This window comes from Dasypus novemcinctus, chromosome 2 (genome assembly GCF_030445035.2).
Source record: "Dasypus novemcinctus isolate mDasNov1 chromosome 2, mDasNov1.1.hap2, whole genome shotgun sequence".
NCBI classification, from domain to species: Eukaryota; Metazoa; Chordata; class Mammalia; order Cingulata; family Dasypodidae; genus Dasypus; species Dasypus novemcinctus.
Genome location: NC_080674.1, coordinates 154,748,509 through 154,771,711, shown reverse-complemented (window position 1 = coordinate 154,771,711; position 23,203 = coordinate 154,748,509). Strand labels below are relative to the sequence as shown.

The following is a 23,203-nucleotide window of genomic DNA, read 5'->3' as shown; positions in this document are numbered from 1 at the left end:
ACTTTCTGCCATGATCAATTAGCGTTGAAGAGCAGGGGAACTCTAGAAGTTCAAAAAAGGTTCAAAGATTTTTAAACAAGCTAAGCATGGAACATCTTTCATGAAATGGATTCAAGTATGATAGTTGGGTTGAATGATTTTTTAAAAATTATTTATTTATTTTCTTTTTTTTAAAGTCTTTTTTAAAAAGGTAAATAGCACAAAACATTACGTTAAAAACCATAAGAGGTTCCCATATACCCACTCCCCACCCCCTCTCCTCCCACATCAACATCTCCTTTCATCAATGACGCACATTCACTGCCTGAACGACGTTTTCCCCTCCTTTCAGGTTAGTTGTGGGACTCACAGCATCTTGCTGAATTGGACCTGCAGTACCGGGGATGAAGAAAGACCCTGCTGCTTCTCGGCCACATGGCATGGCAGAGTTCTTTAGCCTCCCAAATTTCCTAAGGAGAGGTCAGGTGACACTTAGCTAGAAAAATGTTTGACACAAGTATCCCTCAAAACAAAGGGATTTTTAAACCAAAGATAAGGGTTTTTTTTACTCACACTATATTTTAGCAGTAATTCCTATCAGATTAGGAAGTGGACATGACAACAGTTAGGTGTGTACCTCTCCTTAAAAAAATAAGACATCTGTCAGTTATACTTCTGTGACCTCAGGTTCCAGAATATCAAGCCAACATTCTTTGGAAGAGTTGTTTCACTTTGGGTTAAACCTAAGTTTAGAGTCAGTTAACTTATTGTCAAAAGAAAAAGGATAGCCCAAGTGAGGAGAAAACACCTCTCAATATGACTTGGTTTGGAAGTTACTTCTCTAAGTGTTCTGAGGATGTTTCCTTAATCAACATACAGTCACCTCTGTTGCTTCCACTCATGTCTGCCAAAGATGAACATGTTATTTCCAATTTAAGGTAGGGCGATACAGGGAGTGGATGAATTTCCCCCTCAACTTTTGCTCTTTAGTTGGTAGAATATCAAATCAAACTTTTCTTATAAAAAGCCAGGGAAAAGATGCTGATTCTAGTAAAATATGAAAGAAAACTGGGTTTGCAAAGAAAGTGGTTGCTATCCTTTACTATCTGTACCTAAAAGGGGTGCAGCTGATTAGTTCCTTCTGGCTTGCTTGGCTGGGGAAAGAATGGCTGGCTTGGGTGAAAGGATGTTCCATTATTATTCTCAACTTAAAATGTTGAACCCTGAGCAAGTAAAACTTTATTTCTTTTGGCTGCCAGTAGTTTCTACCCTTTCAAAATCAGATCTCAAGGGTTTTGGCTTCTGTTAAGATACTGAATAATGAAGGGGGCCTGAGTGGAAGGCTGGGTGAACTCTTTTTTTAATATTTTTTAATTTTTGAGGTCCAGGATCAAACGCTGGACCTTGTATGTGGGAAGCCGGCACTCAACCACTGAGCCACATCAGATCCCCTGAATTGGTTTTTTCATTTGTTTGCTTGTTGTTTGTTTTTAGGAGGCACTGGGGACTGAACCCAGGATCTCCCATGTGGGAAGCAGGTGCTTAACTGCCTGAGCCACATCTGCTCCCGGTGTGAGCTTTTGGTACTGCAAGTTTGGTTACAGAAGAGATGCTGAGTCAGTAATGTGAAACCCCCCAGGCGGAAGCACCTGGCATGTGGGCACAAGGAGTGGGGAATGTGCTCAGCTGCTGGAAGAGGAGGATAAAGTGAAGTCAAACTGGGTGAAGTGTGTATCTCATCCATCTCCCAACACTGTTGCTCAGTAGAAGCAGGACAAACATCCTAGTGTACCCGAGACTATCCTAGTTTTAGCACTGAGAGTTCCCCATCCCAGGAAAACCTTCAATCCTGGAGTGGGTTAGTCACCCTGGTTGGATTAGAATGGTTAGTCACCCTGGCTGAATTTTAAGGTATTTGGGTAGCGCATGTAACAACTGAGAAACTTCCCCAGACCCCCCTCCCTCCTTTCTTTGTTTCTCAGAAAAAAGTGTACAGATAGCCCCAGGGTATGTTCAGGATCCTTAAGTTACAGTAAGAACAATAACTTCTATCAATTATGTGCCTACTAAGTGCCAGGTAGGTGGTCTTATTTAATCCTTATGGCAATTGGGGAGGTAGTATATTTTTATGGAGGTGGGAGATCTGGGCTGAGGGCTGTGACAAGTTGAGTTTCCCAAGATCAGACAATTAGAATGTAGCCAACCTACATCTGAACTTCTGTGTGCTTGAATTTAAAGTCTGTGATCTTGCCACTAAATGAAGAGCTGGCTGAATCTGATGATAAATGTAGTCGCTCTGATTTAGCAAAGCTCTGTGACCATCACTTTCACCTACTGTTTCCAAACTCATTCCTTTTCTTCACGGTGGCATAAGATTCCCTGGGGTAATAAAGAGCTAAAAGCTGTCTGGGAAGTTATAACAGCTACTTTAGTCTGATACCAGTAGCAGTCCTTAAACTGTCTTTCAGTTCTTAAAGGAACTACTTATTGTCTGGCACATAGAAGGTGCTCAGTAAAGGGTGCTGTGGTTGTTATTTTCATTATAAGATACATAAGCAATAATTTTGAGTTGAAATGCTTTAGCCAATGCATTCAATTCAAATATTTTAATATAAAAATCACTTAAGATCCAAGGTATTAAGGAAAGAAAGTCAACAATACACTTTTCCTTGACTTCAAAATTAGATGCACACAACACAAACCCAACCTTTTTTTCCACTAAGGAAAAGCTATTCCCTTAATTATTTTGATTTGGAATTGATAGAGGACAGGCTTCCTTACTGTAATAAAAGGAATTACCCACATAATGCTGAGATAGAAGCACAAAATTCTATATTCTATTCTAGTGTTGAAAGTAGTAAATGATTCATTTCAAGGAAAATTCTAATCTGGATGCTCTAGCCCTTAGAAATCCTTCTACTAAAATCAGAGATGATTGGAAGCTCTTAGTATAATGATGGTAGCCCCAGCTTGTGGGCATCACATTGAGAAGTAAATGCCTTAGAATGAATGGAGTGATGCAGCAAGCTTTTAGGCTACCCTTTGCTTTTATTTAATCAATTCACATTTAAGAGTTGTGCCTTTACTAAAGAATGAAGTACACTTAGGTCACAAAATTTATAGCTGGATTTGAGGAGGACTCAAATGTAACAGAAGAGACATGTGAATTCTATTTGATCCAATTCAACAAACATTTATCATGTACCCACTAGATTTCAAGGTAGTGTTCTAGATTCCGGGGATACAGAGAGAAGCAGTATATACCCCCTGACCTCAAGAATTTCACTTTGAAGGAGAAGCAATAAGATATATAAATATATAAAATAATTTATTCAGGGCCAATTTTGATAATTTTGCTTTTGAAATTATTTGGCTACCAGTAATTCATATAATTTATGATTGGCCACTATTTCTCAGCAATCATTCATACTTGGGAATTTTTGCAAAACAAGATAACCTATAAATTGTTTTCAAATAAAATAGAATATTTGTGAATTCTAAATTTGACAATTAAATGAGATAGACATAATGTTAGCTTTTCTAAGCTTTTAATTAAGCATTAATTAATTTCTATTATTCAGCTTTTACATTTTGGAGCCAGTTATTTTTTCCAGGTCTCAAACACGTTTTTAGGCATTGTCTAAATAATGGATAAAAGGGTTGGGGATGTTGCACAGCTCCACTTCACACTTTCAGGCAGGTAACTCCCAACCCTAACTTCTCTTCCAAATTTTGGTCCAGCTATTTTGCTGGACATCATCTCCATGTCTCACTGGCATGTCACACCAGGTATGTTCCAAGTATTCTCTTCCCTTCCAACCTACTGCTATGATGTTTTTCTTGCCATCTCTGTTACATTGGCATCATCACCTAGCTAGTGGAAGACTTGAAAATTATTGCATTCATCGTCAGTGGTTTCCAAGTCCACCAAATCCAGAGTCAGAATGGTGTCAGAATTGCTGCATAAGAATTACCTGGGAAGCTTGCCATGGATACAAGTTTATAAACCAGATCCCTGGAGACCTGTGCAGTTGGTCTGGGTGAGGCTTGGGAAGTTGTTTCATAAAGAAGCTAATGTGTGGTCAGGTTTGGGAAGATGTGGACTTGGGTGGTAGTAGTGGGAAGAAAAAGAGATGCATCTTAATAAAATGAACAATTCAACTCGTATTATGATACTATGAAATCTCATTGGCTTTATTCTTAGAAATCAGAGGCTCTCAAGTATTTCCCAGCTGTTTCCAAATGTCCCCAGGATGTTGCCTTACATTTGGGCTCCAGACTTTGCGTCTAAGGTGTAATAACTATTTCTGCACCAACAATTGTTACCGGAAGAAATCCTGCCCTTCTCTTGTCACTGTGTCTCAAGTATGAGGCAGGCTCTTTCTTTAATTCCTCACAGCACATTCTAGAGACCTGGTGTTCTTAATGAGGTGTACCAAGAGGGAAGCACAGAACAATAATTCCCACTACTGCCCTGGCCCAGACTCGTTCTAGGACCTCCCTTACTAACTCTTGACTTGCTTCTTCTTGTGGCCAGATGCAACTGACCCACCCTTCACTATGGGAAGTACTCCAGGGTGTCCCAGCAGTTGTAGCTCAGGCAATACTGATTTTCAGTCACAAAAAGAAGGAAGCTTTTCCTCATGTCACTCTTGAAGTCCACCCTCTAATCCCTCATTTCCTAACACAGGATGAGAGTGGGACTATCCATTCCCTTCAGGGGAAACCAGTCCAAAAGTGTACCTTGTGGCCTCACTTGGACAATCATACAGTCGTTTGACATCAGGCTGTATTCCGAAGTCTGGGTTATTCACTTAAATGATGCTATTGTTCAACTTCAGTAGCCTAGTCCAGGTCTGTTTTGTGCCAAACTCAGTCTTTCTTCCCCAAAGGTTCAAAAATCTTGGGGTACAGCTTCACCCAAGGTTATCTTATTATGTACTCTCTGGGCACAGTAAAGTAATTATATGTCATTTAACTGACACAATTACTCCATGAGGTAGAGATTTTTTGAAAAAAATCTTACATTTGAACAAATGGAGTGTCAGGAACTTAAGTGACAGTAATGTTCTAGGATTTGAACTGAGACTTGCTGTTTCCAAATTTGAGAACTTCCTCATGAAATGCTGAGAAATACTTGCTGGGCTTTGAATGACAGGATTTGGAATGATGATGCCGCTAATAGAGTTAGGGCAAAAGATCAGAGGTGAAGGTATGACAAAGGGGGAAGGAAGGAGATGGTAAGGTCAGTTTGGGCTGTGAATTAAGGACAAGGCCACTTGGTACCACTGGGTCTCTATCTCCTATCACTTTATCTTGGCTTAACGGTCATCCTTCTGAATCACGTCCTTGTTTCCAAGTTAATCTCCATCCTTGATTCTCCAGGGGCCAGGCACCAGCCCATGCCGTGGTGAAGCAGCCTGTCCGGGGAGCCAGGGGCAAGACCACAATCACAGCAATTGTACAGACTGGTGGTGACTGGAGCACTGGCCTCTTCAGTGTCTGCAGAGATAGGAAGATTTGTATGTTTCCCCCTGCATTTAAGTTTTTTTTTTTTTTTTAAACTATTATCCTTGCCAGGGTATCTTGTGGGTACAAAAGCTATATCCAGCTAAGGATAGACATTAAATGTTTGCGGAGTAACTGGACTAATCATCTAGTGACTCAAATGCACTCTTTGGCAGGAAAAATCTTGCTTTTCAAGGACTGTGGATACTCTTATAGAATAAGTGGTGCTTTCAAAGATTTTTTTAAATGACAAAATCCACTGTCTACAAAAGTGGGCTTTCTCATCCACTGCTGGTAGGAATGTAAATTGGTACAACCTTTGCAGCAGTGGCTTAGCAGTACATATAAAAAGAACCACAAGTGTTATATAGCTTTTACCCAATAATTACATTTTTAGGCATTAAGTCTAAGGAATAATCATGTATACAGATTTAGCAGCAATGTTAAACTTCGCAGCATTGATTATTACAACAAAGACCTGGAACAACATAAATTTCCAACAGAGGGCATCCATACCATGAATTATTATATAGCCATGAAAAGCAATATTGTAGAATAATATTTAATGAGATAAAAAGATGTTTTCAGTACAATTTTAAGTTGAAGAAGCAGATTGTTGAACTGTACACCTTAGACAGCCTTTTTGGCATGCAGGTCATCCAGGCTGGTGCCTTTATGTTTGCCTGGGTCTCACAAAGAAGAGACTGTCCAGCACCAAATCCTAGCCACCATTCCTATCCCTCTGCCTGTCTGATCCAGAGCTTGACAGGTCCCTTCCTCTGCTCCCCCTGTAGACTTCTAACCTGACGATTATGGTAGCTGTTCTATGGCTCCCTCAAGATTTGTCCTAGCTCTGTGTTGTTTTCTTGACTCTTGGGGAGACCTAGCCTTAAACTCTGATGTGGATAATTTTCTCTTCATAGCTTGTGTTTGGGGAGAAAAACATTAATGCATATCCAACTTGGGCAGAGCCTGGAATATAGTGTTTCACAGGTTTGTTTCAGGCATAGACCTGGCCTTGAATCCTAACTCTGCTTTTTACGGGCCTTTTGATGGTGGTCAAGTTCTCTGTGCCTTCATTTTTCCATCTCTAAAATGAGGATGAGGATAACAAAAGTGCCCTCCTCAAGGGTTGTTGTCAGGATTATTCAGATAATGAATAGAACCCACTCAGAACTAGTTTGTAACATAACTGGATCACGCAGGGGTTTTTAATTTTGGTTGCAAGCAACATTGGATTTCAGTAGAAGGCTGTGGGGTAGCTCACAGTACCAAAGGACTGACTAAAAATCAAACTCAGTAGGGACAAGATATTTTATCAGGACCTCCCTGACAATTTGGTCAACTCAACATTTTTATCCTTGTGTCATCCTGTTGTTTCAACAGAAGAAATTCTAAAGGAGGTGTGATATGCAGGCATTTTCGGGACTTGGAGTTGTTCTGAATGATATTGCAGGGACAGATGCAAAACATTATACATCCTGCCGTAATCCACTGAATGGACTGGGAGAGAGTGTAAACTACAATGCAAACTGTAATCCAGGCTGTGTAGCAGTGCTCCAAAATGTATTCATCAATTGCAATGAATGTATCACATTAATGAAAGAAGTTGTTGATGTAGGAAAAGTGACGGTATAGGGAGTGGGGCATGTGAGAACCTCCTACGTTTTTTAATGTAACATTTTTTGTGATCTATGCATCTTTAAAAAATATTTTAAAAATGCATTGTAAAAAGTTATGTACATTGCATTGTTTTTCTTAGAAACAGTGTAATATCTATATGTGCCATTAATCCTTGTTTAAAAAAATAGTACATTACTGTTTTTAAGTACATTGACTAAGGCACTAAGTATTTCACCAAATCTCCTAGTAAAAAATGTTTTCATAATTTTACTTATATAGTTTTGCTGTATTATTTAGAAGAAAGAAGGAATAATAGTAAAAAAATGAACAACAACAACAACAACAGCAAAAACAAAAAATAACAGAAGAAATCCAATTTAACTAGCTTGGCTTGTGTGCCTACGGCATGGCCAGGCAGGGCCATGGAATATCATTCCTTTCAATACTGCCCACAAGATTGACGGGGTAATTTCCTAAAAGTAAAGTGGGGTTCTATTACCAGAACAATCCTAACAAATATCATACAATGCATTTAATGAATCTAGCTATTAATATTATTGTTATTATAAATTTGTATTATCCTACAGCATGTTGAGAGCAAAGAGTAGTCAGAAGACTAAGATTAGATGGTGCAGAGTGATTTCTACCCAACCCTAAGAGATTCTAAAAAACTGGTCAAGGAACGGGACTGCTCCTCTGCTGTCCCCACTGCCTTAAGTGTTGCTTCACTGTCCAGCTCTGCTTCCACTCTCATCAACGCTCAGGATACAGATCCGCACTGGGTTTCCTGACAATTCCCTGCTTGTCTATTTGAGAGCCCATTCTAGTGGCAAGGGAAGAAGGATATGTGGATGAATACAATATCCTTTACAACTGGCCATGAGTTATGGAGGAAAGTCTCTGGATACAGAGCACAAGGACCTCTCGAATGTTCTATGCCCTAATTGTTGTTCCTTTGACAGGCCTCCATTTTGTGACTAAGCCAGTTGTCTCAGAAGGAAACTTAAAGGCGTTATCACTTTGTGAACTTGCTATTCACAATGTAATTGTGAGGACACTGCTGGAGTACGAGTGCTATGAATCATGGGTTTCTTCCTCTTCTTGTTTAGAAGGGATATTTTATCATAGAGTTTCATTTCCCGTAAATGACTGCAAATAGTTGTGACAAACTTGGGGACACAAAAGGAAGGGACTTTCCATGACTGTTCCATGTTAGATTCCCATTCTGGGACAGTCTTCCTTCAAAGGCTGAGAATATTGCTACAATTTGTCACACGTTAAGGAAAGAGTATATTATGAACAGCGATGATTTCCATTTCATTTGACATTTTGCTTCATCTTATTGTAATTATGTATTTTTAAACTGTCCCCTTCTCCCCACCTCTGTTTTATCTAAAATCACTCCCTACTAGGATTGACAAATGGGGGCTTCTGTGTCCTTTGAAGATATGGTTGCTGAAAGCTCAGGTGGGAAGATGAAGCCGAGCTGAACTATATGACTGTTAAATGATACTGTGGGTCGTGAATCACCATGGGTAAAAGGCTGGGAAGTCTGGCTTTGGGAATGTTTGAGATGTTGCCCCAGAGAAGGTTTATGTGGATGGTGTAATAAAGATTGATTTGTAATTTAACCAATCTTTGCTGAGTTCCTACCTACGTATAGGTACAGGGATGGTATGATAGCTACAATAGTGACTAAGTCAAAGATGGAGATAGAGGAGATAATATAATAAACCAATCAATTAAACAAACTAATTGTAGTTGTGGTAAGAGTCATGCAGGAACTAGACAGGTTGTTATGAAAAGGAATTAAAAGGGTTGGGGATAGGTAAAGGCTGACCGCTTGGAGGTACTGACATTTAAGTTGATACCTGAAAGATATGAAAGAGCCAGACACTTAAACAACCTTCCCTCAGAGGGTACATAAGCACCAGGCAGTGAAGAGTGTGTTGTGTGCTAAGAACCACCTGATACCTACGGTAGGTGGAACATAGCAAGTCAGCAGGGACCACATTGTCTTATTCACTGCTATGGTGCCCAGCAGAGAGCCTGAGCCAAGGCAGGCACTTACAAATATTTCCTGAATGAATGTATGGATAAATGAAGTGCAGCCTGTATTCTTACTTCTGACTTGTTTCTTTTTTATTGCAGTATGATTAAAAGCCTCTGAGTTATAAAGATATAGAGGGGTCAATGGGCCCTGCCCCTCACTTGTTTGCCTAACTCCCTTCTGCAGCATGCCTGGCAAAGACCTGACAGCCTTAGCTTCTTGGACACATCCAAGAAGAAGGCTCATCTCCTTTGGACCCAGCTCGGTCCTTAAAAAATTTATTTTTATTTGAATAGGTTACCATGCACATGATGCAAAATTCAAAATATGAAAAGTAATAACTTCCCTTCTTCCTTCCTTCCTACCTTCCTTCCTTTCTTCCTTCCCTCTCTCCTTCCCTCCTTCCCTTCCTTCTTCCTTCCCTCCCTTCCTTTCCCCCAGCTCCTTCCCCAGAGACAACCACACTCATCAGATTCCAGATATAGTTTCTCCACTTATAAATATATTAAAATATATTTAAAATTGGAAAATAATTGAATCTTTTTATTTGTGAAAGTATCATATACTTGTCATAAAAAAGAAAAAATACAAAAAGATATATTAGAAAAAGGCAACATTTTGTAATACCAGCCCTTGGATATGCCATTGTTGATATTTTGGTGTCTATCCTTTCAGATTTTTGCTGTGTGTGTATGTACACAAATGGTAGAATTTTAAACACACTGTTCTTTTTTTGTTGGTTTTGCTTCAGTTTAACAATATATCTAGGTGATCAGAACATATTAGCACATTTGGAGCTATCTAATTTTAAAAATTGCTGCATAGATTCCATTGTATGAATGTACCATAATTTATTTATCCAAAAATCCCCTTTGATTACTACTAAGTACCAGCTGATGATGTAACTAGAAAATGACCTTGAATAAAAGGGTCAACTTGGACTAGCAGAATATCTCAGTCTATATATAATACCAGGAGTTAAAAATGCTTTTTAACCTGAATAAAAGGTTATGAGTTTATATGGCTAAGAATCTCCAAAAAAGAGCCAGGAGGTCATCAGAGGGGTTGCACTTATGCACACCTCAGCAGAGTCCCAGAGACAGATAAAAGTAGACACAACCCCGGGTATTGGTTCTTCTGAGGGCTGCAGAGACCCACAGGTTCTATGGTCATGGCAGATGGAATTCAGTGTCATATCAGTTGGCCCTACTTTGGAGTTTGTATTTCTGTGTGATGGAGCTGGACTCAGATGTGATCTTTACCACAGGCCTCTCCTGTTACTTTTACCAGAACTGTAGTTGGTGCTGGGGTTTAATGTATACCCAGGAGCCCTGAATCTCTGGACTGACCATGTGATAGCCAGGCCCTGGGCCTCAACAGACTTGCAACTCCTACACTCTGGTTTATTGGACTTACCCTACTCAACTAACATGGAGGTGAAGAAGGTCAACCACCACACCAGGAAGCCAAGAGTGCCTATAATTGAAAGCAGGAGGATTGCATCCAGCATCCATGTGGAATCTAAGCCCCCTCTTGATATAGATGTGGAGTGGACACAACCATTCTAAGGTCCACAGGATGGAGGAATAGAGTATGGATGAGAGTGGACTTACTGATACTCTATTCATGAACTATTGTGATTAGTAATCGAAGAAAATGTGGCATTGGTGTGGAGAAAGTGGCCATGGTGGCTGCTGGGGGTAGGGAGTGGGAGGAAGAGATGTGATGTGGGGGCGTTTTCGGGAGTTGGAGTTGTCCTGGGTGGTGCTGCAGGGACAGTTACCAGACATTGTATGTCCTCCCATGGCTCACTGGGTGGAGTGTGGGAGAGTGTGGGCTATGATGTGGACCATTGACCATGAGGTGCAGTGGTGCTCAGAGATGTATTCACCAAATGCAATGAATGTCTCATGATGATGGAGGAGGTTGTTGTTATGGGCAGAGAAGTGGGGTGAGGGGGGGTGGGGGGATATGGGGACCTCATATTTTTTTAATGTAACATTAAAAAAATAAAGACAAAAAAATACCCTTTGGTGGGCCTTTATGTGATTTCTATACTTTTTGCTATTCAAATCAATGCTATTTGAATTTTCTTGTACAGATTTTATTTTGCATGTATGTGAGAGTATCTGTGGTATAATTGCTGAAGAATAAACTTGCTGGTCCAACAGTATGTGCCATTTTAAATCTGGATAGACGTTGCCAAATAGCTTTCCATTTGGAAGTTGTACTGATTTGCATTCCTGCAGGCAATGTATGAGTGTCTGTTCCTCTTTCGAGCATCTCTGCTTGTTACATGTTCTGCCTCTTTGAAATAATTCATCCGAAATGTGTCTTGTTGCAATTTTCACCCACTTTTCCTACGTCTCCTCTCTGGGGCTCCATACTCTGGTTTTGTGTAGGGTTCTTCTTTTTATCTCCATCTCCCTGTGAGTTAGTAGGATGAGAAGAAACCACATTCCATGGATGTGAATGCAGGCCATCTCAGGCAACAGGCCAACTAACCTGAGGCTGTAGGTGCTTACAGAACCGTCAGGTCTTTCGGCTGAATTTATGGCTCGATTCCCTTTTAGGGCTCCCAATTCGATGGTATCCAGAACTCTTCTTTTTTTCTGAAATTATTTATTTTACAAATAACACAGGAATATGCTCACCTTGTAAAATAAAATGAAATATTATAGAAAAGGGAACTGCATCTCCTTTCTTTTTATCCATTTGGAACGTTTTCTTGCAGATATTTTTCTATGCATTTACATATGTACCCATTAAGAATATATACCATTGTTTTGTAACTCTTTTTTTAAAAAAGCAAAAATGATATTATTCTGTACATATCATTCTGCAACTTGATTTTTTTTAGTAGCAGAATATATCTTAGACATTTAACTCTCCCGGTACTTCAATGACCTTTTGCCTTATAATTATTCCATAGTATGGTTATACCATCATGGTTTATTTTCCTTTTTGTCTATTAAAGTGTATTTATGTTGTTTTAAATTTCATGTTACAAACAGTGCTGCAATGAATATCCTTGCAGCTGCTTCTTAGAGGGCCTGCATAAGCCTTACTCTAGGCCAGGGATTCTTAATGAGGGGTCCATGGACCCCTTGGATTTCAGGGGGTCCATGAACTTGAATTGAAAATTCAAAAAATTATTCTTGTGGGGACATGTTGGTGTTTGTGTGATGTATTTATTAAATAATAAGGAAGTGGACTTGGCCCAATGGATAGGGCATCCGCCTACCACATGGGAAGTTAGCAGTTCAAACCCCGGGCCTCCTTGACCCATGTGGAGCTGGCCCATGTGCAATGCTGATGCGCGCAAGGTGTGCCCTGCCAAGCAGGTATGTCCCCCGCATAAGGGATCCCCATGTGCAAGAAGTGCACCCCATAAGGAGAGCCGCCCAGCGGGAAAGAAAGTGCAGCCTGCCCAGGAATGGCGCCACACACACGGAGAGCTGACACAGCAAGATGACGCAACAAAAAGAAACACAGATTCTTGGTGCCACCGATAAGGACAGAAGCGGTCACAGAAGAACGCACAGCAAATGGACACAGAGAGTAGACTACTGGAGGGGTAGGAGGGAAGAGGAGTGAAATAAATAAAAAATAAGTCTTAAAATAAAATAAAATAAAACCATCTGCCACTACATTCTTAGAAGGGGTCCATGGTTTTCACAAAAAAGGTTAAGAACCCCTGCTCTAGGATAAATGCTAATAAGTGGAATTATTGTCTTCTAGAGTATTTTAAATTTTGACAGATTTGGCTGATTGCCCTCCAAAGTGGCTGTGCCAATTTCTGCTTTTATTACTGTAATAAGTACTTATATCTATATGACTCCTATAAATATGATATTAACAAACTTTTAGAAAAAATTACCAATCTTATGGTTTAACAAATGGTTTTTGGTTGTCTTAATATGCTCTTCCTTCATTACTAACAATAATGAACAACTTTTCACGTTGATTGGCCATTTACATCTCCTTTTTGGTGATTTGCATTCTCATACCCTGTACCTATTTTCTTCTTTTTTAATGCTTTACATATTGATTTGAGTTCTTTTTATATTCTGGATACTAATTCTCAGCCTACTATATGTGCTGTGAGTATTTTCTCCCAGAGTCTCTTTAAAACAAAAGGTTCCCTCATCCTCTTCTTGGGCATCTTTGTTCATTTTTTTCTTTTTTTTTAAAGATTTATATATTTATTTATTTCTCTCCCCTTCCCCCTCCACCCTGGTTGTCTGTTCTCTGTGTCTATTTGCTGCGTCATCTTCTTTGTCCCTTCTGTTGTTGTCAGAGGCACGGGAATCTGCTTCTTTTTATTGTGTCATCTTGTTGTGTCAACTCTCCTTGAGTGTGGCACTATTCCTGGGCAGGCTGCACTTTCTTTTGCACTGGGCGGCTCTCCTTACGGGGCACACTCCTTGCGCGTGTGGCTCCCCTACGCGGGGGACACCCCTGCGTGGCAGGGCACTCCTTGCGCGTATCAGCACTGTGCATGGGCCAGCTGCACATGGGTCAAGGAAGCCTGGGGATTGAACAATGAACCTCCCATGTGGTAGATGGATGCCCTAACCACTGGGCCAAGTCTGCTGCCATCTTTGTTCTTAAGGTGTGACCCACAGGGTTTCCAGATCCCCTTGCACCTCTTTGCAGTACAGTGCACTAATATGGTAGGCAAAGGAGATTTCCTTAAAAAGTTGCATGACTTATGAGTGTCCCACAGGAGGTGTGGGGAGCAGGGCATAATGGAATTCCTTATATATTCTTTGTAACATTTATGTAATCTAAGTATTAAAAAAACAAAACAGTGTCCCACAGGCAAAATATCAAGTAGTGGCAGTGGGCATACTGTCTTGGAGCAAATAAATCCACAAACTTTGTGGCACAATAGATAAATACATAAAACATATGGATATATGTGTCGTTAAGACTTTGGAGCCAGATTACCTGAGGTCAAATATGGCCTCTGCCTCTTACTAATAATTTTATGATTTTGGGCAAACTACTTAAATTCTTTGGACATCAGTTTCCTTATGTAAAACAGGGATTAAAAGAGTACTTGTTTCAAGGGAAGTGGACTTGGCCCAATGGGTAGGGCGTCCACCTACCACATGGGAGGTCCACGGTTCAAACCCCAGGCCTCCTTGACCCGTGTGGAGCTGGCCCATGTGCAGTGCTGATGCGCGCAAGGAGTGCCCTGCCACGCAGGGGTGTCCCCGCGTAGGGGAGCCCCACGCGCAAGGAGTGCGCCCCGTAAGGAGAGCTGCCCAGTGCTAAAAAAAGTGCAGCATGCCCAAGAATGGCACTGCACACACGGAGAGCTGACACAACAAGATGATACAACAAAAAGAAACAGATTCCTGGTGCTGCTGATAAGGATAGAAGCGGTCACGGAAGAACACACAGCAAACGGACACACAGCAGACAACTAGGGGATGGCGGGGTGAGAGAAATAAATAAAAAAATAAATCTTTGAAAAAAAAAGAGTACTCGTTTCAGAAAAAAATAAATAAAGGAATACTTGTTTCATAGGATTGTTGTGAGGATTAAATGAGTTATTTTACGCAAGGTAATTTTAATAGGGATTGGCTCATGGTGAACGCTGTGTAAATATTAGCTATTATATAGTAAAATAAAAGCGTGGCATTAATAGTGTTTTAAAAATCATATCTGATTTCTGTTCCGAAGCAATTGATTTGGGGGTGTGTTCAGCATCTAATACCCCTTCTAATGAGCACTTTAGGAAACATGCTTATATGACATAAGGTAAGTATAAAAATAACAGCATGTGCTTCTTAAAAAGGCATGATAATCATAAAAATAATGTCATGTAAAAAGGAGTTTCAATGTCCATAAACCACAGCTTCTTTGTCACATACTGACCAAGGATGGTGGGTGTGTCTCTTTGCTAAGGTGGTGCAGCCTGAGGCAATTGTGCAAGCACAGTTCATAATTCACTCACCTTGCCAACTTTACAGTTATACAATTTTAAATTAAATTCTATTTGAGGGATTCACACTATTTCAAAATCCATTCATAAAGTGAGAGTTGATTTTTTATGCCATAATTTCGAATTGCCATAATTCAAAGTTGTGTACAATGTAAGCCCTCCGTGGTTGCTGTAAATTTGTCATCCTCTGAGCTGTTCCAACAGTTGCCAGTGCTGAGTGGAGCATGTGATCTCCTTGGGAGTGAGGAGTCTGGGTTTTGCTTTTGTTGTAACATCTATAACACAAAACTTCCCATTTTAAATATTTCAGGTGTCCACTTCAGTGGTATTAATTTCATTCATGGTGTTGTGCTACCATCACCACCATCCAAGTAATGAGTTTCTAAAACATGAGCAAAACATCCCAGATTTACTCTAGGCTGAGCTCAGAGGTTGCTTTGGGCCCAGGGACGCCTACAGGAGATGATTTCGTGCTTCTCTGGAGACTCCTGAACAGCCGTCCTGCTCCTTCAGGAAGCTGCTCCTCGACTCCTCTTCCTCGCGCCTCCTGTGCATGTGTTTTCCTTCATTCACTATGTGGAGTTGGAGAAGTCATTCCTTGAAGCCTCCAGGAAAAAAACAAAGGTCCTAGATTTTGCCTCTGTGCCACTGAATTTGGGAGTGGGACTGTGCTTCTCACTCACTGCTGAGGATGGAAGGTGCAGAGACAGGCTTCTGACGAAGGCTCTGGTGTGCTGGCGTCCTGGTGTGCAGACCTTTGTGTCTGGTTCACTAAAAGGCCGTGGCCGCTACCACTGCACACGCACTACAACGGCGGCAATGATAAAGGCTGAAAGACTGTACTGTATTAGCGGACTGCACTGCAAAGAGGTGCAAGGCGATCTGGAAACCCTGCGGGTCACACCTTAAGAACAGATGCCCAAGAAGGGGATGAGGGCACCCTTTGTTTAAAAGAGACTCTGGGAGAAAATACCCATAGCACATAAAACAGGTCTAGAATTTGTATCCAGAATATACAAAGAACTCAAATCAATATGTAAAACATTAAAAAAGAGGAAGAAAATAGGCATAAGGTATGAGTGATGAATGTTGGCAAGGATGTACAATGCCAACTCTAGTACATTGCTGGTGGAAATGCAAAATGGCACAAACACTTGGATAACTCTTTGGCACTTTCTTATAAAGTTAAGCATACATCTACCCCATGAAGTAGCTCCCTCCCAGAAATCCACCCAAGGGAAATGACAAGCATCTATCCACGTAAAGATGAGCATATGAATGTTTATTGAGGCTTATTCTTAATAGCAAAAAATGAAATAGCCAAATGTCTATCAATGGGAGAATGGATAAACATTTTGTAGAATATTCTTACAATGGAATGCTACTCAGTAATAGAAAAGAATAAAAACTATGAATTCATATAACAACATAGATGAGGCTCAAAAACATGATTTTGAATGAAAAAGTCATACAAAAGTATACAAACTGTATGATTCCACTTACATGAAACCCAAGAACAGGCAAAACTCATCTGTAGAAATAGAAATCAGAACAGTGGTTGCCTCTGGAGTTGGGGGTTGGGTTGGGGTTGACTGGGAAGGACCACAAGGGAACTTTCTAGAATGAGGACAGTATTCTATGTTTGGTTACTTGTGAATATGATTGTCAAAACTCATCCAACCGAACACCTATGATCTGTGCATTTTATTGTATATGAATCATGGCTCAAAATATTTCTTGAATAGATTTTTTTTTTGAGGTACTGGGGGCCAGGGAGTGAGTGAACCTCTCATGTGGGAAGCAGGTGCTCAACCACTCGAGCCACATCTATTCCCTCTTGAATAGATTTTTTAAAAAGGTTATGGTTAGCTTTTCTTTAAAAAAAAATTTTATTTTATTTATTTGTCTCCCCTTACTCCTGTTGTCTGCTCTCTGTGTCCATTTGCTGTGTGTTCTTCTGTGTCTGCTTGCATTCTTGTCATGTGGCACTGGGAAACTATGTAGCTTTTTGCTGTTGTTGTGTGATCTTGCTGTATCAGCTCTCTGTGTTTGCGGCACCACTCCTGGGCACGCTGTGCTTCTTTCACACTGGGTGGCTCTCCTTGCGGGGTGAACTCCTTGTGCATGGGGCACCCCCTATACAGGGGACACCCCTGCATGGTACAGCACTCATTGTGCGCATCAGCACTGCACGTGGGTCAGTTCACCTCATGGGTCAGGAGGCCCTGGGTTTGAACCCTGGGCCCTCCATATGGTAGGCGGATGCTCTATCAGTTGAGCCACAACCGCTTCCCAGCTTTCTTTTTCTGTTTCATTGTCCTTATTATTTGTATCCATCAGGATTGTCATCTTTTGCATTGCTAGATGACTTCGCATTTTAGCTGTACATCAGGGGTAGTTCTTAAATTATAGTCCGCTGATAGGTTTCAACGAGCCCATGAACCCGATGAAATTGAATGCAGTTTTGCGTGTCTATGTGGATTTGTTTCCTGCCCCATGGAGCGGAGTTCATAGCTGTCAACATATTCTCAAAAGCGTCTGTGACTCAAAGTATTTAGAATAGAACCTCTGTGTTAGACGGTTCATGCAGAAAATGTAGGAAACGATATTGCTAGTTAAAGATGAGTGAATGAATGACAAGCTGTTTCCAGTTGATGTTCAAGGAACCAAGCCCCTAATAGTTTGCAGATTAAAACTGGCAGATGTTAGTGGCTTCATGAAACTAGCAAAAATTAGAGCAACTAATTCTGGCCTGAGAAATAGGTTAAGTTCTGATAAGAATCGCAGGCAGAATTAGTGTACCATAAGAGTTTTCAATTGTATTTATAGAAAAATGTGTCTGTTATTCAGAAGTATCACATACACTGTATCTGTTTTAAATATTGAAATTGGGAAACGGACTTTGGCCCAGTGGTTAGGGCGTCCGTCTACCATATGGGAGGTCCGCGGTTCAAACCCCGGGCCTCCTTGACCCGTGTGGAGCTGGCCATGCGCAGCACTGATGCGCGCAAGGAGTGCCGTGCCACGCAAGGGTGTCCCCCGCGTGCCCCACGCGCAAGGAGTGCGCCCGTGAGGAGAGCCGCCCAGCGTGAAAAGAGAGAGCAGCCTGCCCAGGAATGGCGCCGCCCACACTTCCCGTGCCGCTGACGACAACAGAAGCGGACAAAGAAACAAGACGCAGCAAATAGACACCAAGAACAGACAACCAGGGGAGGGGGGGAAATTAAATAAATAAATAAATCTTTTTTTAAAAAAATAAATAAATAAATATTGAAATTAGGAAGATGAATGTGCTAGAAGCAACAGTTATGATTCCTCTGTAAAGAAATGATTTTATGCTTTTCTTTTGACAGGAAAAACAATTACCATAGTCAATGCTAACAGAATTGTGTCAGGTTCAGCTTTGCCATTGCTTAACAAAAATAAGGCAATTTCAACATGGCTCAGTTATGGCAATTTCCATACACTGAGTTTTAAGGACTGGCTTTTCATTCTCAGTCCCTGATTGCAAGGAGACAATGCAGCATTAAATTGATGGCATAGAGTTATACTCTTTGTGATGTGACATTGCTCCAAGAACATCTGATGACCTTGACTTTCTTTCATTTGGTTATTGACAGGTTTCTGTGGTTTGTTTTGTCCTGTGTGTCTTGAGTGTGACATCGCCAGGCATTATGGAGAGTGTCTTTGTTGGCCATTGTTACCTGGGTCTACTTTTGCACTAAGAATTGGCACCAGGGAGAGACATAAAATACAAGTAAGTGTGGTTAATGTGAACCTGGATGTATATGAGAACCTAAATGACTCGAATACCTGTGATTTCTTGGAGGAAAAAAAAAGGTGTGGGAAAAGGAAGCTTAAAAATTCCATCTCTCTAACCATTGAGCAAAAGGTGCTTGCTGAGCCATGCTGCCAAGAAGAGCAGTAGGAGGATGTGGTCTGACCTCCTAAATCAGCACACACTGCCTTCCATCTACAGAAATAAAACTGCACTTCCTTCTCTCTGTCTCTTATTGTGCCAAGAGAAGAGGACAGGTGGAATTGCACCAAATTTGGAGGATATACTTAAGATGGGTTGACTTAAAATATAGCCTATGTGGTATAGGCAGAATTCACTTCAGGGGTCCCCTGGGGGCTCCTCAAAGAGACAAGGCAGTCAATTTCCAGCACAGCTGAAATGCGGTATAATGGGATTGGGGAAAGACATGACGTACATGTTAAGATGTGCACAGTTTTAAAAAAAGGCATCTCTTCATGTATTGATATGGAATGTTCCCTAAGATATGTTTTAAAGTAGAGCAAAAGCAAGGCACAGAAATATGCAAATACACAAAAAGACTACATGTGCATATGCTTGTGTAAACCTAAACTTTATATGGGAGAGTATATGAGAAACTGCTCACAATAGTTTCTCCTGGGGCAATAACTGGGGAACTAGGGACAGGTGTAGAAAGGGAATTAATTTTTCTCCATATCCCTTTTTACCTTGGGAATTTTGGACCATGAACATTTATTTCTGACTCCAAAGGAGTAAATAAAATGATTATAAATATTAGGTCCTTAAAAAAATAATAATAAATAATTAAAAAAAAAAATTAGGTCCTAAGACAAAAAAAGGGTGATGACTGAGAAATCAGTGGTTTCAAATATGAACCCCACATTGAAAGCCCTAAGGCCGGGTCTCCAAATCCCAGGCACTGATGAACAATGAGCTGCTCTGGCACTCGGGCAACCCCGTGGAGCTGTGCTCCTGGGCATCGTCGTGGGGATTTCGGTGGATCCTGAAAGCAGGGTGGGAGGGGCCAGCGGGTAATTTTGCACAGGCCTCTGGGCAACGGAAACGGGCCTGTGTGCTTGGGACAGACTGAGACCCCGGTCCTGCCCTAGGGCACACTGTGCGAGGACTGGCTGGCCGTGCACTGCTGCTGGCCGCTTTCCATCTGCCAGGTGGCCCGGGAACTCAAGATGAGGACTGCGCGGCTCTACGAAATCAGTGCGACTCCTTCAACTAAAGATGCCCTGGTTTGACAGAACAAGATTGCTCCTCCTCCCCACTCCTCCACGCCCTCCCCCCAAACCCCTCTTACTAGAAAGATTGTTCTTGTTCCTAAATTTTCATGAAAACAGAATGAAATAAATGACTCCTCCCCGATCGTCTCCACTGTTCTCTCTTTACATTTCCCCCTGATGACGACTCTGTGTATCAGAATTTGCTAGTCCAGTCCAGCCAGATAAGGCAGATTTTAAAAAGTAAGTTTTGTTCCCCCCATTACCTTGCCTGGAGTTTTGAAAGGTTGCGTTTTTCCAGCTTTCAAGTACTATCCTCAAGAGGAGCCAGGAAGAATTGTTATATAGATTCCTTCTGCTAAGCCATGTTCCCAAAGTAACAGGGATGGGGCAGGAGAGGGTTACCTTCACACAGCACCTGACCTGGGCATTAGTTGTCTCTGAAACACACACGGGACTGTCATTCCCCGGTCCTGACTCCTCCCATCCTGATTCTGTAGCACTTGTGAATCTTCGGGCCCCAGGCTCAGGGCCTTCGCAGGCAGCCCTCTAAGCGTGGGAACTGAATATTCTTGTTTTCGGTTAGGTGGCAGCATAGCACAGCGGTGAGAAGCCTGGGCTCGGGAATGAACGGCCTCCCCCATTTACCAGTCCTGCTTTACTCACTATCATAATTGTGGAACCACAGGCAACTTGGCTAGCCTCCCTGTGCCTCAGTTTCCTTATTTATAATATGGGGGGAATGGTAATAACAGGTTTATAATATGTCATAGGGTTGTGATGATTCTAACAGTCAATACACTTATACTGCCTGGCAAGTAGTAAGTACTCAGTAAAGACTAGCTATTATTATTATTTTGTGGCTACCTTATATACGGAGTAAATGATTCTAGTTTCCCATTTATAGCAGCAATATAAAGTGTTCTTAAAATAAATTTTAGATTCAAAATGAGTTATAAGAATACTAAATAAATTATAGATGTTAGGTAGATATACAAAAATCGTGAAGGGGTAAAACACTAATTTTATTGAGCACTTGTTATATGCCAGGCACTGTTCAAGGAACTTCACATATTTTAAGACATTTAAGCCTCAACATCTCTCAGGAAGGTTTTTCCAGAAAAGGAACCTGGAGCACAGAGAGGTTACGTAACTTGCCCAAGGCCACACAGCTAGTATACCACAGGGCAGGCAGTCAGGTGCCTGAGGTTGTGTTCCTAACCTCTGCAAGCCAAGAAAGCTTCTCGTCAAGAGGTTGTACCAAACCAGGAGTTTGCCCTACAGAGGTGAAGTCCAGACTGCTTAGGGTTGAGAGGATGTGTCACTAAACCCCAGCCCCTCCCACCCGCATGGAGACTAGGCATTTCTCATCTGATAAAATAAGTGATTCCTATCCTTCCAGATCTCCCTTTTGGACATCCATAGCAGCTGCCAGAGCTAAAGCCCTTTGGGAAAATTCAAATGCTCTGTGTTGACATTTAATCTATGATAAAGTACTCCCCTCTCCAAGCTAGCCACGGAAAAAACCAGGCCTGGGGGACAACTCTATTAAATGAAAATAAACCTGTTTTATTGTTTCATGCTAAAATACATATCGGGCTTCGCAAGCTTACAACTGGGAACAATGTGCGTTTTTGGCAACGGGGACTTGGGTAAGCGTGCCACTTCGGCATGGCTGATCCCGCCCTGCGTGAAGAGCAGGTGGCGTTTCACACGCGGGTTTTGGGTGCGGTTCTCCTTGTGGCTGACGTAAGGTGCGCGTGGTCCCCCCAGCAGGACGGGTCCCCCCCGCCCCCTTGCTCCTGTCTTCCTCTGATCTGTCTGTGCAGTAAAGGCACATTTCGGCTTCATTAGAGCCACAAATCCAAACAAGTCAATCTCAGGGCTCTGAAAGTATTCATTCTACCACAGAAACATGACTATAAAATGGACAGTTTGTATGGGAACAGTTCTTTGAAAACCTAAGGTAAGGCGTGGTCCTGAGAGGAGGTGGCTTAGGGCCATGAGTGGTAGCCTCCAGCAGGTATCAGGTCCTAAAGAAGGGACTTGACAAAAATATTGCTCCCTTCCTAGGAGAACCAACACCAAGTATTGAGTGAGAGACAACTTTAATATTAAACGTCCCATTTGCTGAGCCTTGCAAAAAGCTATCAGTAGTACAAGTTTGAGAGTGACCCAACAGTGAGGCACATTCTGTGTCTTTCTTCTCACTAGCAGATTTCTTTTGGTTTTCTAGGGTGTGATGGATCTCTGATATACGTAAACATCTCTAACACACATGCAACAGGTATTTTGAAGTAATCTGTACAAATTGTTAAAGCTTACAAAAGCAGAAAACAAACAAAACACCCCAAACCTCTTGGCTTTACATTAGAATATGCTAAGGAAATAGCTGCCAGCTCTGGAATTCTTTATTTTTTGAAACAAAGATATGAAAAATTTAGAAGTCCTTAAATGCCCACTGCCCTATGCAATGTTTTAAATAGGTTTATGTATTTTATATCTAAGTTTATTTTAATAATAGTCCATAATGACTAGCACATACCCTTTTTTATAAACATTATTCACATACGTATTAACTCACAAAGATTCTCTTTTGGTCTATTAAAAACACTGTATTTAAAAAAGGAGACACACAAGAGTTCATAGATTTCTCCTTACATGTCCATGGAGAAGTGCATTTTTCTCCCCTTCTGTTTCCTTCTTCCTCTTTTTGCTCCTAAACACCATCCCCTCTTCATAACCCAACATGCAGCAAATAAGAAGCACAAATGAGAGATGAAGCCATCAGACCGCACAGTAAGCAAACCATTCCAGGGTGAATTTCTGGGCTGACCTCATTCTAATCATCCTAATTCATTCTTTTTTTTTTTTTTTTTTAATTTTTTTATTTTTTATTGACTTTGTAATAATATTACATTAAAAATATATATGTGAGGTCCCATTCAACCCCACCCCCCCACCCCCCCCTCTCCCCCCCCCCCCAACAACACTCGTTCCCATCATCATGACACATCCATTGGATTTGGTAAGTACATCTTTGGGCACCTCTGCACCTCATATACATTGGTTCACATCAT

The 23,203-nt window shown here is 41.2% G+C and overlaps 1 protein-coding gene across 1 annotated transcript; it reads left to right on the top strand.

Annotated features, from left to right (window-relative positions):
• The first annotated feature begins 758 nt into the window (after positions 1-758).
• Positions 759-20,273, top strand: PLAC8L1 (PLAC8 like 1). The gene is made up of 4 exons (XM_004476577.3): positions 759-917; positions 5,365-5,501; positions 18,737-18,873; positions 20,004-20,273. The coding sequence occupies exons 1-4, from the start codon at positions 796-798 to the stop codon at positions 20,142-20,144; spliced, it is 537 nt and encodes a 178-aa protein (XP_004476634.1). The 5' UTR covers positions 759-795; the 3' UTR covers positions 20,145-20,273.
• The last annotated feature ends 2,930 nt before the right edge of the window (positions 20,274-23,203 follow it).

Coding starts and splice junctions, on each gene's coding strand:
- PLAC8L1 (XM_004476577.3), top strand. CDS start 796: ATGACTTGGTTTGGAAGTTACTTCTCTAAGTGTTCTGAGGATGTTTCC. Junction 5,502..18,736: donor CTGCAGAGATAGGAAGATTT/GTATGTTTCCCC, acceptor GGTTATTGACAG/GTTTCTGTGGTTTGTTTTGT. Junction 18,874..20,003: donor GGGAGAGACATAAAATACAA/GTAAGTGTGGTT, acceptor GTCCTGCCCTAG/GGCACACTGTGCGAGGACTG.